Source organism: Aphis gossypii, chromosome 1 (assembly GCF_020184175.1).
Source record: "Aphis gossypii isolate Hap1 chromosome 1, ASM2018417v2, whole genome shotgun sequence".
Taxonomy (NCBI): Eukaryota; Metazoa; Arthropoda; class Insecta; order Hemiptera; family Aphididae; genus Aphis; species Aphis gossypii.
Genome location: NC_065530.1, coordinates 9,397,798 through 9,413,552, shown reverse-complemented (window position 1 = coordinate 9,413,552; position 15,755 = coordinate 9,397,798). Strand labels below are relative to the sequence as shown.

The 15,755-nt window shown below is 29.8% G+C and overlaps 1 protein-coding gene across 1 annotated transcript; it reads left to right on the top strand.

Annotated features, from left to right (window-relative positions):
- The first annotated feature begins 1,038 nt into the window (after window positions 1-1,038).
- Window positions 1,039-11,996, top strand: LOC114131134 (uncharacterized). The gene is made up of 5 exons (XM_027996279.2): window positions 1,039-1,702; window positions 7,690-7,962; window positions 10,076-10,270; window positions 10,340-10,540; window positions 11,358-11,996. Exons 1-5 carry the CDS (start codon window positions 1,273-1,275, stop codon window positions 11,501-11,503), a joined length of 1,245 nt encoding a protein of 414 aa, XP_027852080.1. The 5' UTR covers window positions 1,039-1,272; the 3' UTR covers window positions 11,504-11,996.
- Window positions 11,997-15,755: the final 3,759 nt, after the last annotated feature.

Here is a 15,755-nt window from a genome sequence, read left to right as displayed (position 1 = left end):
ATATTTTTTCGGATCTTATAATACCTATTTATGATTAGATTTAAATTTAATACATCAATTATAGTAAACTACAATACTGTAGAACGTTACTCACTTGACCGCCTTTTTTTATAAATAGTATTTGTAAAAATGTACGTATAAAATGTAATCCAATCAAGGTTCCGCTTAAATAGCTAAAAAATATTAAAACGAATTTTTATTAGACATTTTAATATTCAATTTGGACAAAATTAGATACCAATTTAATGAAGAAGATTGATTTTAATTTGGAATTTATTTGTGTTATATTTCATAAGTATAATACTATAATAATAATTAAATATCAATAATATAATAAATGCGATTTTGTAGTCAAAAACATATCGTAAAACATAGTAGGAATAATATAATGAAAAAATAAAACATGAATGTATAATAGTAATTTAAATGTTTCATAAAATATACTTAGTTATATAGACTGATAATGATTGTAACCGTATGCAAAGATTAATCATTAAATTAAAAAATGTATTACAGTGACTTCCTCATAGATTAGGTACACTCAACACTTACTGTACAACAGAGTGATTACCTACTTTTCCCAAATTTAAGCTTTTTGTATACCTTTTCATTTTACATCTAATGCTTTTCACAATCGTTGTCTACACTAAATATTGTACCCGATTCAATTAATATAATTAATCGTCAAATCACATTATTACACATGAGAATCTGTCCGAAAATTATCTTTACGGATATTGTATAGTGTTTCCGCTAATACATTTTTATTGGAAATTGTTTTCACAGGTAGATATTAAAATATTAATATCGATTAACTCGCGTATATGATTATCGGGATAATATTTTACATCGTGTATGTCTTGTAATTTTCAACAAACAATTTTAAAATATCAACGGTAAAAACGACGGGCGCAACACCTTCGTTACGGTTTCGCCTAAACGCCACCGCCACTGGCTACAGTCACGCGCGGTCTTCGCGGGTGTCGCTTAGGAAGGGGAGTAGGCCACAGCCACTATAATACTAGAAGACCCGCTCCAACAGTCTCATAAAACGTCTTGGGCTCGTGTCCGTCGTAGTTATATTGCTCTGGTAACGTTCGTGTTCGGTACCCAGTGATCTATTGAAATTCGTCTTCGTACACATCTCTTTCGTTTCTCCGGTTTGCGTTCACGATTATTATATACATTTAGTTTTCGCCAAATACATTTTTTTACAATACATAAACTCGCCATCTTACTTCCGTCTCCGGCACGACGTACGATATTACTACCATGGTGTCGTGCGCTGTGTCAATGTTGTTGACCGCGGCGGTTTGGTGCGCATCTGCCAGTGCCCTTGCCGTCCCGGAGACCATGGCCGAGACCGCGTTAGCGAACGGCTCGTCGGTGACCGCAGACTGGACCACGCCGTCTGTGATATCCACACCAGAAGTCACTGAATCCACGCCGACCATAGTTGTTTACAATAGCAGCAGTGTTGACGACGATACCAGGGACTCGAGGTTCCTGAGTTTCTCGATGGGCTCAGACCAGGCTGCTGGAACGGTCACCAATTCGCTGTTGCAGGAGAAACAGGATGACCCGACCACCGACCCGAGTGCCCACCTTGTCGACATCTACACCGATTGTCTTATGCAGCTGTCGTTCCCGTGCGTCCAGCGCAAGTTATTGTTGTTCCTCGACAAGCTTGGCAGGATGAAAGGTAAGTTTCGGAGGTTGTTGTAACTATATAATATCTACTATTTGGTACCTAATCGGCAGTAACAAGATCAACAGTTCATGATAGTCTTTAATTCAGACATAATCAATTCGATAAATTCTTTAGTCTTATATTATTACTTTTATAAAGCATTTAAATGCGAAGGCCCCGAACCTCGAATAACATATTAACTAAAATGTGTTTGTCGTCACTCATGCTGACATGGTACACTTCTAACCTGCAAAAGTACGCATATAGCTTCGTCTGATGATCGAGCGAATAATAATAAAAAAAAATTATAGATATATATATATATACATAATATGTATATGGTTGTGTGGCGTTATGCCGTGAAAACGGTTTTGTGCGAAATCGGTTTCTGGGCGTGTAACGCGCTTTATTCGTTCGAAACACAAATTATCGGTCTGTGTATTCCATCCGTGAAATCTGTTAAGAAGTTTTTTCCATCCACCACAAATATATATATATAAACAAAAATAATATAAGTGTCATAACACGGCGTATCACATAAAAGTAAAATAAAGACGACGGTAAATTTTATTAAATTAAAAATATTACCGTTTAACCAGCGAATACCTATAAGTACAAGTTCTTATCCAATATGATATTTTGTAATAAATTTGAAAAAATTAAAATCTCCCATCGCTAAATTATTTTTTCTCGTGCATAATATTCAATATGCTTAAAAAAAATGTAGACAATAAAAGTTTAATTCGAGTATTATTAGATTAATGCCGTTAAAAATTTGATACGTGTTTACATTATAATCATTATAGGTATAGGTATATAATATATTATGTAGTTTCAAAAAATCAAAAATAAATTATATTATATCATCGTAAAAAAATAAATAATAAAACATAAGTATCGTTGTAATAATATTTTTTAAGCAAAAAAAAATGCTTTTTTTATCTATTTAAGTACTTAAGCATGAATACGTAGAATACATAGACCATAATAATAACGAAGTTACACGTTCGCCCAATTTGATGATATTATAGAAGCATACATGGTAACGTTAGGAAAATCGTTGCCCATTAAACACGGTTGATATGTAGGTATTTAATATATTTATATTCAATCTATTTTATTGCTATTATAAAAATTATTAACCTTTCACCACAATATTTTTCGTAATTTGCGTAATTTTTTTTTACATTATCAAATTACGATGGTATATATAATATATCACGTTTACCGATTATAAAAACTTTTTAAAAATATTATTAAATATCAATGAGTTTTTTATATACCTATTTACTTACATTACCCAAGTATAATGATAGCATTGGCACTTTAAACATGTCGCATAATATTTACAGTTTTAAAAGCCTACATCAGCCTAATTTGAGGGTTATTTTAGTACCTTTATGTACAACTTCTAAGAAAATTTACATTGAACATATTATACTATAATATAGTATACAATATATATTCATTTTTTTTTAGTACTATTTTTATTAATGTATAAATTGCTCTACTTTTTTGGGGTGGAGACGAATAAAAGGAATATTGATTGGAAATGCTCGTCTTATTATAAATATCTCAGATAAAAGATAACAATAACAATAACAATATGTAACTTACACGTCTAGTGTTTGTTTCTAGTTTATCAATATTTAAAGTCATCGCATCATAATTTTTACGTGCTTTGATATTCTTAGTCGAATTTTACCGTCATGTTTGTCTAAATGTGTTATTCTATGACAAAAAAAAAAAATGTATAGAAAAGCCAGAAAATATTTCAAGTAACGTATAGTTAGGTTATAGTTAGTTGTTAAACTAGTACCAAAATATCTATTCACGAACTTGACAATAGATCTTACTGAAGTGAAACGCTTAATACCAGTGGCCGAAATATAGGCGTAGAATTCAACAGTTTACTTTCGGATAGATCTGAAAATCTTTTTTTCCGACAACAATCATCATTGACCAAATTCGATTTTTCGTTTAAACGATTAGAAAGCCATGGAGTAATATTCATATATTATTATCAATATTTTATTAATACCTAATAATATTATTATCAATGTTTTATAAACAATTTTAATGTAAATTAATTATTCAGGCCTAGAGAAAAATTAGCACGTATCTACCACTCTTTAACAGATAAGATGCAACCTGACAAAAGAAAAAAATTCGATTGAATTGCGTAACAAAACAAAATGTATAAATGACTCTATAATTTGACACTAATTTCAGACGAATCCATTATTTTAAACAGTAAATACACAATGATCAATTCAATACCTAGTCAAACAATTGTTTAGAGACAGACGCAGGTTCCCGTGGAAAATGTCAGAATTAAGTTGAAAGCATGGTGAAATCGGCCTTGGTTTTCATTTTCGGTCGAACCAAATGTAAAACATTTAAATATCATTCATGATGTATATATTATATATATTATATTTTTTTAAGATTCAGCGTGATTCAATTTTAAATACATATACATAGGTACGTCACGGTTCCCCGCATTCATTTTACTAAGTCAAGCGCACATTTTGTAGTTTGTTATAATAATATATACGACGACGTTCTGATCTTTATTGAACGTGATTTAATATTGTTGTGGTCAAAGAACAATATATTATTAAATATTGGTATTAAAGGTGTATTATATTTTTCTTTTCAAATAACAATAATGATGACACGTTCCTACAATATTCGTTATACTTAATAATATATTATTTACTACACACAATAATCTCGAGTATGCATTATAATATTATAATATTTGTAGGCTCGTTTAAAGCGTACGACGACGTGACGTCCGAATTTCGTCATACGTGACGTGTCGGATTTGTATAACCGTCAATCGCCGAATTTTATTTCATTATGGAAAAAATAAACACACGTTTTGTACACAATGCGATGTCCAAGATATTAGATAATACATCTCAAACGTGTTGTCCGAATAAAGACTGTAGGTATTTGGGCTTATTTTTTAACACCCGATTAATCGTTATTTTTTCTTCAAATAATATTTTCAGCATTTCTATTATAATATAAATGTACAATATAATAACTCGTTCTCGTTATAATAATGTTCTGTATTTACAATCGATAAAATAAGCACAATGACGTATTTCAGTGTAAGGTATGTTTAATATATAATATAATGCACCGAATGTTTTATTGTGTTCTGTGCCATAAATTACTAGGCTATGGGGTGATGGAATTTTTATATAGTTCTCTCACCACTGGAATAGGAAGAGTGAAAAAAAATCGAAACATCATCGCGTATATGGTATTAAAGAGGAATGAATAACATAAAGAGAGGACTTAGGTATACTATGTCTATGCACTGCAGGTCTGAGATGATTCATATCAAATGGTATTTTTATTAAAATGTGTTAAATTGTAACAAATCAAAAAAAAAAAGTAGAACTCTTTGAATACGAGTCGGTTGATAGGTATTATTATAATTGATATATTATATTTGGGTACTTAGAGGTACTTATAAGGTTTATCTGAGAAAAGATTAATTGTGATTAGATCGAAATTGAAAGATGTTTAAAACTTTTTTTTTATGATGTGGTAATGGTCGTCATCAATAATTTTTAATAATTGATTTATGATGACTTTTATTGGAACATTTCGAGATCAAATTATCTTAATGCATTGAAAGAGCAAGAGTGACAAAACCAAATAGAAATTGAAATTGATTTTCCCGACAAAATAAAATATAGGTACTTAAATGTCTTAAACACAATACCTATGAAACTCATTCAGCACTATTATAATCGAACGATTAAGATCAAATTAGATTTCTACGAGTCGCGTTGTCGAGTGTTAAATATTGAATGTTTATAAATAAATGAATTAAGCAAAAACAATACGAATTGAAAACGTTATACTAAAAATACATGTAAAAACATATATTACACTCGTAATTGTGCATATTTGTCAATGGAAATTTAAAATACAGTGTTATTATTAAGAAAAAACATAAATCTTCTTTCCTATTTGTCAATCATTCCATTGATGCATTTAACATTGACACTGTAATAATAGACGATTGTAATAAACTATGTAAATACATACACAAAGCAATGAATAATATGATAGCGCGTGTCTTATTATTCCGAGAACCTATAGAATTTAATTAATAATTACTGCTATTTATATAAATTATTTACTCTGAACTGACAAATAATAAGAAATGATGTACTCCACGCGATAGTTGGGCATCATAATGGACCGTCATTTTAAAAGGGTCTACAGAAAATGATAGAAGAGTTTTAAAAAAAAAAATGTATTATTATTGTTTTCGCCTCCGGAAATTAGCAAAATCTGTCAGTTTTCCCGGTGAATTAGAAACGCCTAAAAACTGCAAATATATATATAGAATTCAGCTAGACGATATTGTTGTTATTATTATTATAAGCGTTGTTGTTTACTTTTGTTTTCACATTCAATACTATATTCTAGTTTTCGTCTATTTACCGCGGACCAGGCCATTAAAATATAATATAAAGGATCCGCTGCCGTCATTCGCGACGGTTTCTTCTATGGCGAGCTGCGATTTCGATTGCCGCGTAGGACGCAGGAAAAACAGTCGGGGAAACTCCGTAACCCACATCGGCCGACATAATACGCCGATGTCGGGTCCTTATAATATGTGATAATGATAATTATAATAATAATAATATATTATAGCTATATTTTCATATTTATATCGTCCACACGACTCTGTACGACAACTATTATTTATCTACTATTATTATTGTCGTTGCTGTTATTATCATCATTATCGTCATCATACTGTCACCTCTTCGGATCCAACGTGTATATAAACACCATTAATGGGTCACACGACGCCGCAAAGACGAACCATTGTGTTTTTCATCCATTCACATTATAGCACTAAATATAAATCCCATTTGCCGTGTCTATAGCAAGTACAATAATATTATTATGTAGTGTACACGCGTGTGTGTACAAAACCCTTTGTAATGGTAATTTCATCAGCTACTCGGTGTGGAAGTTTTTCTTTATTTTCTTTTTGGATTTTTTTCCATACAACATAAGTTTGCGTCCGATCTTTGACCAGTCACGATGTCGTCGTTCCTTCGCTCTTCTCTAAACCTATATAATATTATAATAACGCATTACTCTTCAACTTTCTTTTTTTTTTCATGTGGGAACCCTATGGACGCATCGCCATTTTCTCAATAAACGTCCGCCGGATGGTATAGTCAGCCACTATAATATTGCGTCCGTTCAAATAACAATTGCACAATTTTTTCCTCTGTCGAGATGATGGGGAAAAAACTTACTTGTTACGTCCAAGAATGTTAAAAAAATTATGTAGACAAAATACAGAAATAACATTTATAGAATAATTTGATTAAACGGGCGTAACAAATCTTCACTCTAGGGCAAGGTTATCGAGCCGTTTCTTTGAAATATATTTTATATTTTAACAGGAAACCCTCTAGGTTGATAAGATTTCTCCAACCAAGAGTCGCGAATCGAGATTATCGACAACAATACCACAATTCTAGTTGATAATAGTATTAATACTACCTGACCGGTTCGACGTTTTAAATCTAGATCAATAGTATTAAAAAATTATGACAATAGTCCGATTGGTGTCATTGTCGGGATCATGCGCTCAAATCTAGTAAATTATTTCTTTGAGTCACGTATTAATTTATATTCAAATCAGTCAAAAGCTGAAAACTATAACCACTTGTTCGTCTTTCATAATGAGCTGTATTAAAACAAAAGAATAACACAAACTACTCATAAGTTGGTTTGTGAATTTAATTAATTGTAATTATAATCCTAGTCAATTTTTATGACCTTGCAGTCAATAATAATTATCATTTGTGAAATACGTCCTAAAAATAAGAAAAATGCGTTTAAACAATTATAATAAATTGAAAAATCTATACCTAGATAATTTTATGTTATCTAAGTTTATATATTTTGTTGTTTATTTACAAACGGTGATATTTTTACAGGATTCAGCGTTTTGGGTGATCTATTATCAGTGGTCAGGATCAAGAGAGACATGCGACCGCCGTTAAACGAGACCGACTTAATGGCCAGATTAAACACTGTTGATGAACAGAGCGCTCTGTCTGCTCTCATGGTGCACACCCTCGATCGTTTTATCGCGTCGCACATACTCCGTGTAACTTTGCCATCTGGAATCACAGCGGCACTAAAAGGAAACGCTCGATCCATTGCCGGCAACACTTTGGACATAAACTTGTCTAGGGCTCTTGGAGAAGGTATGTGAACGAATTCAATGTAAGATATAAAAAAAAAAAAAATAAGTCACTAAAGACATTTTTCCGATCGTGTAAATTCTAATACGCATAGGCGCCCAAAGGTAACATTTTAGGAGGGGTCAAAATAAAAAAATCTCAAATATAAGGTAATAAAGATAATTATAATGTTATGGTAATATTAATTATTGAGCTACAAGTTTTTAATATTTTTTGTCAAGGGTTGCCCTATCTTGCCCTCCCCACAATGGCCTCCCATGCTAATAAGTCAATAGTATAATTAAAACAACTATAGGAAGTATTCTCAATATCTAGAAAAATAGGTACTTACATGAGTATGTAGGTTAAAAATTAAAAATAATGCACAATATAATGAGATAAGAGATTGACAAATAGATAATTTTTTTACCAAGAAGTAAAAAATCATATAATCAAACAACTGAATTAAACGCGAACATGTCAAACAAACGAGTATTATTATTTTTTTTATTAAAATTTTACTTTTATTTTAATAATTAATATATTGTTAAACATTTTTTAACTGAACATAATATCACAAAAATGTTTTACAAGAAACGATTTGTATTATTATAGTATTTGTTCTCACACAAGCCACTAAGAGTTGCAGCGTCACACTGAAATTTCACACCACTGTTCTTTAATAACGTGATAAAAATAACATTTCCCACATTGTTAAAATTAAAGCTTTAAAATTTAGTTTTTTACAATGCCCGTGACATACCTTTAGGAACTAAACACATCTATTGTACCATTTTATATTTATACGTGTACATTATAAGTTGTCTCTTACGTCCGAAACTGATAACACGGTCTATGACTGTGATTTTGTTTTACTATTAAATTCAACAAATATCAGTTAAGTATTTGGCCGGCGGGGAACCGTTTTAACATCTTAATTGAGACGCGCGCTGAGAAAGTCTTTAACACTCGAACGATAATCGTGAACCGCGGCCGTACGTAATTAGTAGTTAATAATAATTACTACATTCGTATAAAGTTTTCAGTGGGTATATACACTTAAACACCATATTTTGTATTTTTATTTTGCTCTTTTCACTATTAATTTTTTTTATTATTCCTAGCTATCGTAGAATAAAATTATATAATTATTTGACGCGATATTATCTGACCTGGATCCGACTTTTACAGGCCACCGATCACATAAATTACCATCAAAGTATATTATATGATGTAGTTGTTTGGTACATAGTATGGTACTCACAACAGTCACTTGATTACCGCTTTTTAATCGTCACAGTTCTGTGTATCGTATAAAACTCCATACATTTTGTCAATACGCCCTGACGAATTGAGTCGTTAAATTTTTGACGAAACGTCAATTATTTTTCCTTAATCGACCGGCGTGCAAGTAAACGACTGCGGTGGTGTCCAAATTATCGATAAGCGTCTCCCGATCGGCTCCAAAAGAGATGAAGAAAATAAAACAGACGTAATCCACGACGGCGATCGTCTTGGACGATGGACAAACTACAAATAATAATATGATATATTTTACACTCAATATTGAATTTTCACTTTTAGGCGTCGCTGCGATTGGATTCGGAGTATTAAAGTTATTCGAAAACCCGTAGCATACGAAGACAACGACGACGGAAAATTACTGATATTTTTCGTATAGCTTAATTAACGATATTATTAGGAAATTCTTCAACGAAAATGTAAAATGTGTTACGAATTGCAACACATTATAAGGCGAACGACGTATACTTTTTGCATAATTATTTTAATATTTAGGCACACATTATATTTTTAAACACCCATTGTACTTTCAAAAAAATAGCTATGCCACAGTACGTGCCAATAATTGCAGTACCTAAATAACATACGAAATTGTTATTATGATAAAACATATTTAATTTCATACTTAATTTTCAATAATACACTATTATAAAATTCCATTTCGCCAGTACCTACTTGAGGAATAACTATCATCAATAAACGCGCATTAATGATTACTTAGTAATTATTAATAATAATACACATACCAATTGAGATTGAATACATTAACTCTGTCAAACTATTGTAATTACTTAATCGTGTTTTGTATTTGTATTTTCATTTTTGTTGGAATCAGGTCGAGGAAAGAGTAAAAAGTACAAGAAAATGATGCACATGATGATGATGGGGCTGATGGGTAAAATGGCACTCATGGGTCCACTCATGATGTTGATGATCAAGATAAAGGCCATTAAGGCACTTCTTTTGAGTAAACTTGCGTTGCTGATGAGCTTGGCCCAGCTGATGAAGGGCAAGAAAAGCGGTGCATCTGGTAAGTACATATCACACGCGGGTAGTAAAAACGACAATGCCGGTGACAAACTTACGTCAAACGACTTAGGCAAAGAAGTGATCATCGTACACGACAACCACGGGGGAGGCGGAGGCGCGGAGTATGGTGCTGGGACTGCAGCAGGATGGGTGTCCGGTCACACAGCAACAGGTTGGTCGACGGGCGGTGGTGGTGATAGCTACTCGGCAGGATCACACATCGGCGGTGGCGACAACACGTATGCCGGCGGCCAGGATTCCTATTCATCAGGTACGAGTGAAAATAAACCATGATTAGCATTTTACACAGACTCATCATAATAGCGAATAGCCGTCCCACTAATTGATGTGATTAACATTGTTAGTAAAAAAAACATTAGTCATCTCGCTCGAGGTGTATAAATATTTCATTTTATTTTAATATTTCTTCATCAGTTTTTGGGGAGAAAAATTATTTTTAATTGATAAAAACGATACTAAACGACTATAAAACCTTAAATTTCGATAACACCACACACTTCAACAATCAAACTAAAAATATTTTTTGGTACATTCATATAATCACTTATCGTATTATAATATATAATATTGTGTCAAATCGATATTATTGTTTACCTTTATAATAATTTAATTTGTTGTCATTCAAAACCAATTATTACGTGCTCAACATCTTAATTATATAATTATATATTAGCGAAAACAAAAAAGTCACCATTGGTAAGACATAATATATTATTATATCGTACCTTTATAATAGCATTACACGACCCTTTCAAAAATCCTTATTTCGATAATATTATGTGTATTACAAAGTACGCTCACATATTTTTTCCCCAATCTGGGGTAGAGATTAGAAGTGTGAAGTCGTATTGATATTGGTGGATTTTCTTACACCGCAATGATGATTGTAGATTATCAGTGGTCTATTTTAATATTATTGTTGTACAGTACATCGGGCCAGATCTCAGTTTTCGTATACGGGTGTCGGGTACATTATACCTACTTAGCTTCATCATAGCAATCTCCATGTAAACCAGCGCGGCTGACGTGACAATTTTCTAACTTATTATGGATTTGTTAACTTTTAGGCGCAGGAGTGCCAAGTGGCTGGGCGGGCGTCAACGGACACGGCGGTAGCGGCTGGGCGAGAAAGTCCATGGTGCACGAACCACATTGGGTGGCTTACCGAGCTTACATTCCTACGCCCGAAGACGACCACGCCAACGAAAAATAATTCGAAAATTTAGACTAAGACACATGAAGCAATGCATATTATATTATTGTAGCGTATAACGCGTACATCGTATTATCATTATTATGTACGTATTATTCGCGATCACGCAAAGTATATACAACATTATATATAAGTTATTTTTTTTTTTAATGGTCAATGTGTACGTGTATGATATTATAATTTATTTATGATATATGCAGTATGTACGATTTGGATGAAACGGGAGACTTTCAAATAGGTACATACCACGGGCGTTGGGAATTAAGCGACCCGTGTAGTACGTCGACAAAAATATCCTTTTCGTCATGCCCCATATATTGTTATAATTTAATATTATGCATTATTGTGACTACGTCGATTATTATTTATTTTATATTTATTTGTAAATATTATTTTTTATCTATATACTCTCAATATTTATTATTTATTGAAGTAAACCATATTTATATATGTAAATTATTTATTAATATTATACATATCGTGAAAATTACAAGCTCAATTTTTGTTATTTTAAATCCGTCGGCTTTTAGTACCTATTATTAGAGTTGGTATTCTAAAAACCGACATAACAATATTATTATATACTAAAAGTTTATACGAAATAAATACAAAAATACAAATTTTGCCGTTAAGAAAATTGTGTACCTACTAAGACAAATAGTTGATAAGTTTATCAATCATTTTAATTTTAAAAAATGATAGCGATAAACGCAAACGTTACACGTCAGTTTAATTCTAAATAATGTGCAACGAATTTTTACTTAAATACATGTCCTGGTATATTATAGGTACTCATACACAGTATAGACAGCACTAAAAAAACATCACCTGTACCGTGACATAATTTTAATGAGGATTAACTTTATTAAGCCTATTCGTTTTTTATACGCATTCCGACCATTATTGATATGTTGACATAACGGATTTAGCGGTATCGTCGATACCAGCGTGTATTTCATGATAAATTCTATTATTGGTATTAAATATCCAACATTAGGTATCGTGTATTATTTATTGATTATTCTTGTGACACATCTCCAGTAACAGTAGTGTGGCAATATGACATACACACATTCAACGCTTCAAAAAATATTAAATATAAATATATCATATTAGTCTGTCTTGTAAAAATCATTTATTTCCTTATGAGTGTAAAACGTAATTACAAAATATTGGAACAATAAACATGATAATTTGTTACAAAACATTTTTATAAAATTTTTCGATCGTTACAATGTTTTCAGTGAACGTTGTCTGGTTTTTTTTTCATTACCGATGAAAACAATAAGGTCGTCGTGGACCATGGAGTTTGAAATACATTTATCCATTGAATGTTGTAAAAACTGTATCGTAAAATAATTATATCTACCTGATATATTTTTAACTAAAATTACAAACAAATATCAATAGTAATAATATTGCAGAAAGTTATGTTTAATAATAGTAGGTATATTTGGAAATGTATAACTATGAATGTTAAGTTATCGGCGTAATTTCAGTTGTTTTATGAATGCGAGATTTCAAAAAAAAAAAAAAATCATATAAATAATTGGTTGTTATACCAATAGAAGCCAATAAAAGAAAAAACGAATTAATCATTACTGATATATATATATATAATATATATATCAGTAATGATTCACCTTATAAATTTGCATTGCTTTCACTTTTATAATAAGATTACTGTTATGTTAAATCAAATAACAATTTCTTTAGATAAAAAAAAAAAAAAAACTATAAAAGAACCATAATAAAACTAAAATAAAAAAATAAAAAAAGTGTAAATACGTTATAAATTATTAATACTAAAATTAATATTAGATAATTAATTAATCACAATATAAAATATTATATAGGTAATTATAATAGTGTAATTTAATGTACACATAATTTTAGAACGCTAGCAGCATTGAGACAATTGTAATGGGGGTGCAACTGTCCAATCCAATCATAGAAATGTTAAGTCAGTTTATATAATATAATTATAGGTTTTAATATTTTGAAGTGTAAGAGTTTGGAATATTCTTTATTTGACCTGTAAAGACCTATAAAAACTTTTTCTCAGTGTTTTAATTTCAGCCATTTATGATAAATTCAAATATTTTAATATTTATTTTATATAAAATATTCAATTGTGTATAATGCGTATACAATAATACAATTATTTTTTGTTCAAATATGTAGACAATCGATTATTTATATATTTTATATTAAGTATAAGTAATACAGTCGAGTCTCGATAACTCAAATTTCAAGGGAGGTAAAAATTAATTCGACTTATGTATTTTTCGAGTTACAAATATTGCATTAAGTGTTTAAGAATTCCATAGGGACAAAAAGAAATTCGAGTTATAGAGGTTTTCTAGTTATCGAGGTTCGAGTTATCGAGACTCGACTATATTATTTTATAATATGTATAACCATAATATTTTAGATAATGGCTTCTTCCAATATTGAAAATTAAATTGAGTAGATTCTAATTTTAAGTTGTATTTTTTGTGACTCATATTACATATAATATTATAAGTACCATAAATATGTATATAATATAATTATAACATTAGGTATTTTAATTCTGTTGTAATTTCGATATCGAAAACTAACTTTATTGTTTTATCTTATTATGATCAACTATAAAAATACAAAGTATATTATTATTATTATTATTATTGTTTAACATTGAAAATCTGTTAACTTAATTTTGGTTTTTATACAACAAATTTATGATATAATAATAAACAATTACATTTATTATTATTATTACTTAATTCAATTACATCTAAAGACACTGAGTCCAGGTATAGATTAATTAAGTAATAAATTCGTAGATAAAAAAATGAAAATGAATATAAAGTAAAGCAAATAATATTAATGATAGATATATATTATTAATATCACTTATTTTAAAGAATTTTAAATATTAAAAAACTAATTAAGATGAATAAATAATTACATATATAAAATATACCAGTTAATAATAAGTAATATAATGGGGTATTATTTTTAATTCATAATTTTTATTTTTAAACAAGTTTTAACTTTTGTAGAGAATTGAAAAAAAATCAAATGTTTTCAGTTTTTTTCCATAACAGTAACATTTGATTAACCGGTGTAAAAAGACATACGTTTATCTAGTGCGTTGGATCGTGTAATGTGTGATTGGAGCATAGTATAAAATATGTGATACTAAGAGGGATAAAATACGTAACTTCAGGACAGACTATTTTGAAATTTAACAAGATTTTATTTTAAATTCGTTAGATGTCATTGTCTGTGGTAATATTCATCTTAATGACATTTATGTACTAACGCCTAACATACATAGAATTCGATTTTGATATTTTTCTTATTTTTTTAAGGTAATCATGATTATACTTTTTGCAATAAATAGTATTCCAGAATATACCATATCAAATTAATAATAAAGAATTCATAAGCACTTAGGATCATTGATGTCTAGAAATTTTGTTTTAAATATCTAAAGACGAAAAGAACTTTATTACATATTATATTAATATGATCAGTAAATGTTAAATATTTCATAAGAGTAATACGTCATACGTCTTTAACAGAAGCCACTTTAATAAGTTTACTATTATTAATGTAATACTGAGATACAATATTATTTTATATCTAGATATTTGTGAATATTAATTAATATTAAAATAATATTATTTATACCTCAAAGTTGATATTGATTTGAATCTTTTTGTTACTTAGTACAATCGTCTATTCTTAAAAGTGAAATAAAAAGTTTAAAAAACCATCTATGTCCCTGAATAATAAAAATTTGAAATAACGAAATGACAACCCAATATCATTGATAAATAAATTAAATAATAATGGCATATATTATAATATTGTATTACTATCATAGCACTCTAGACGATACAATGATATTTGACAAGTAAAAACTCTTTTAAAAACTTTTTACTTGTTGGGTTCTAGCAGATAAATAATTATACCTAACAATTTAAACCACAAAATAATTTAACCACTGACCACATTGATTTTAAATAATTAATTAATTAAAAATTTATCTACTATGTCAAAAGCTCTTTTAATATTTGTATAAATGATTGAATTGAATTATGGACATTATTACTTACTGATTTTACTAAGTCAGAGGAAATTATAACATAATATACAGTGTATTATAATGGAAACCATACGATAAAAATATGTTCTTGTAGAAATTATTATTTTGTATAATGTGTATCATTGCTTAAACATGTTTGAATAGGTTACTAAA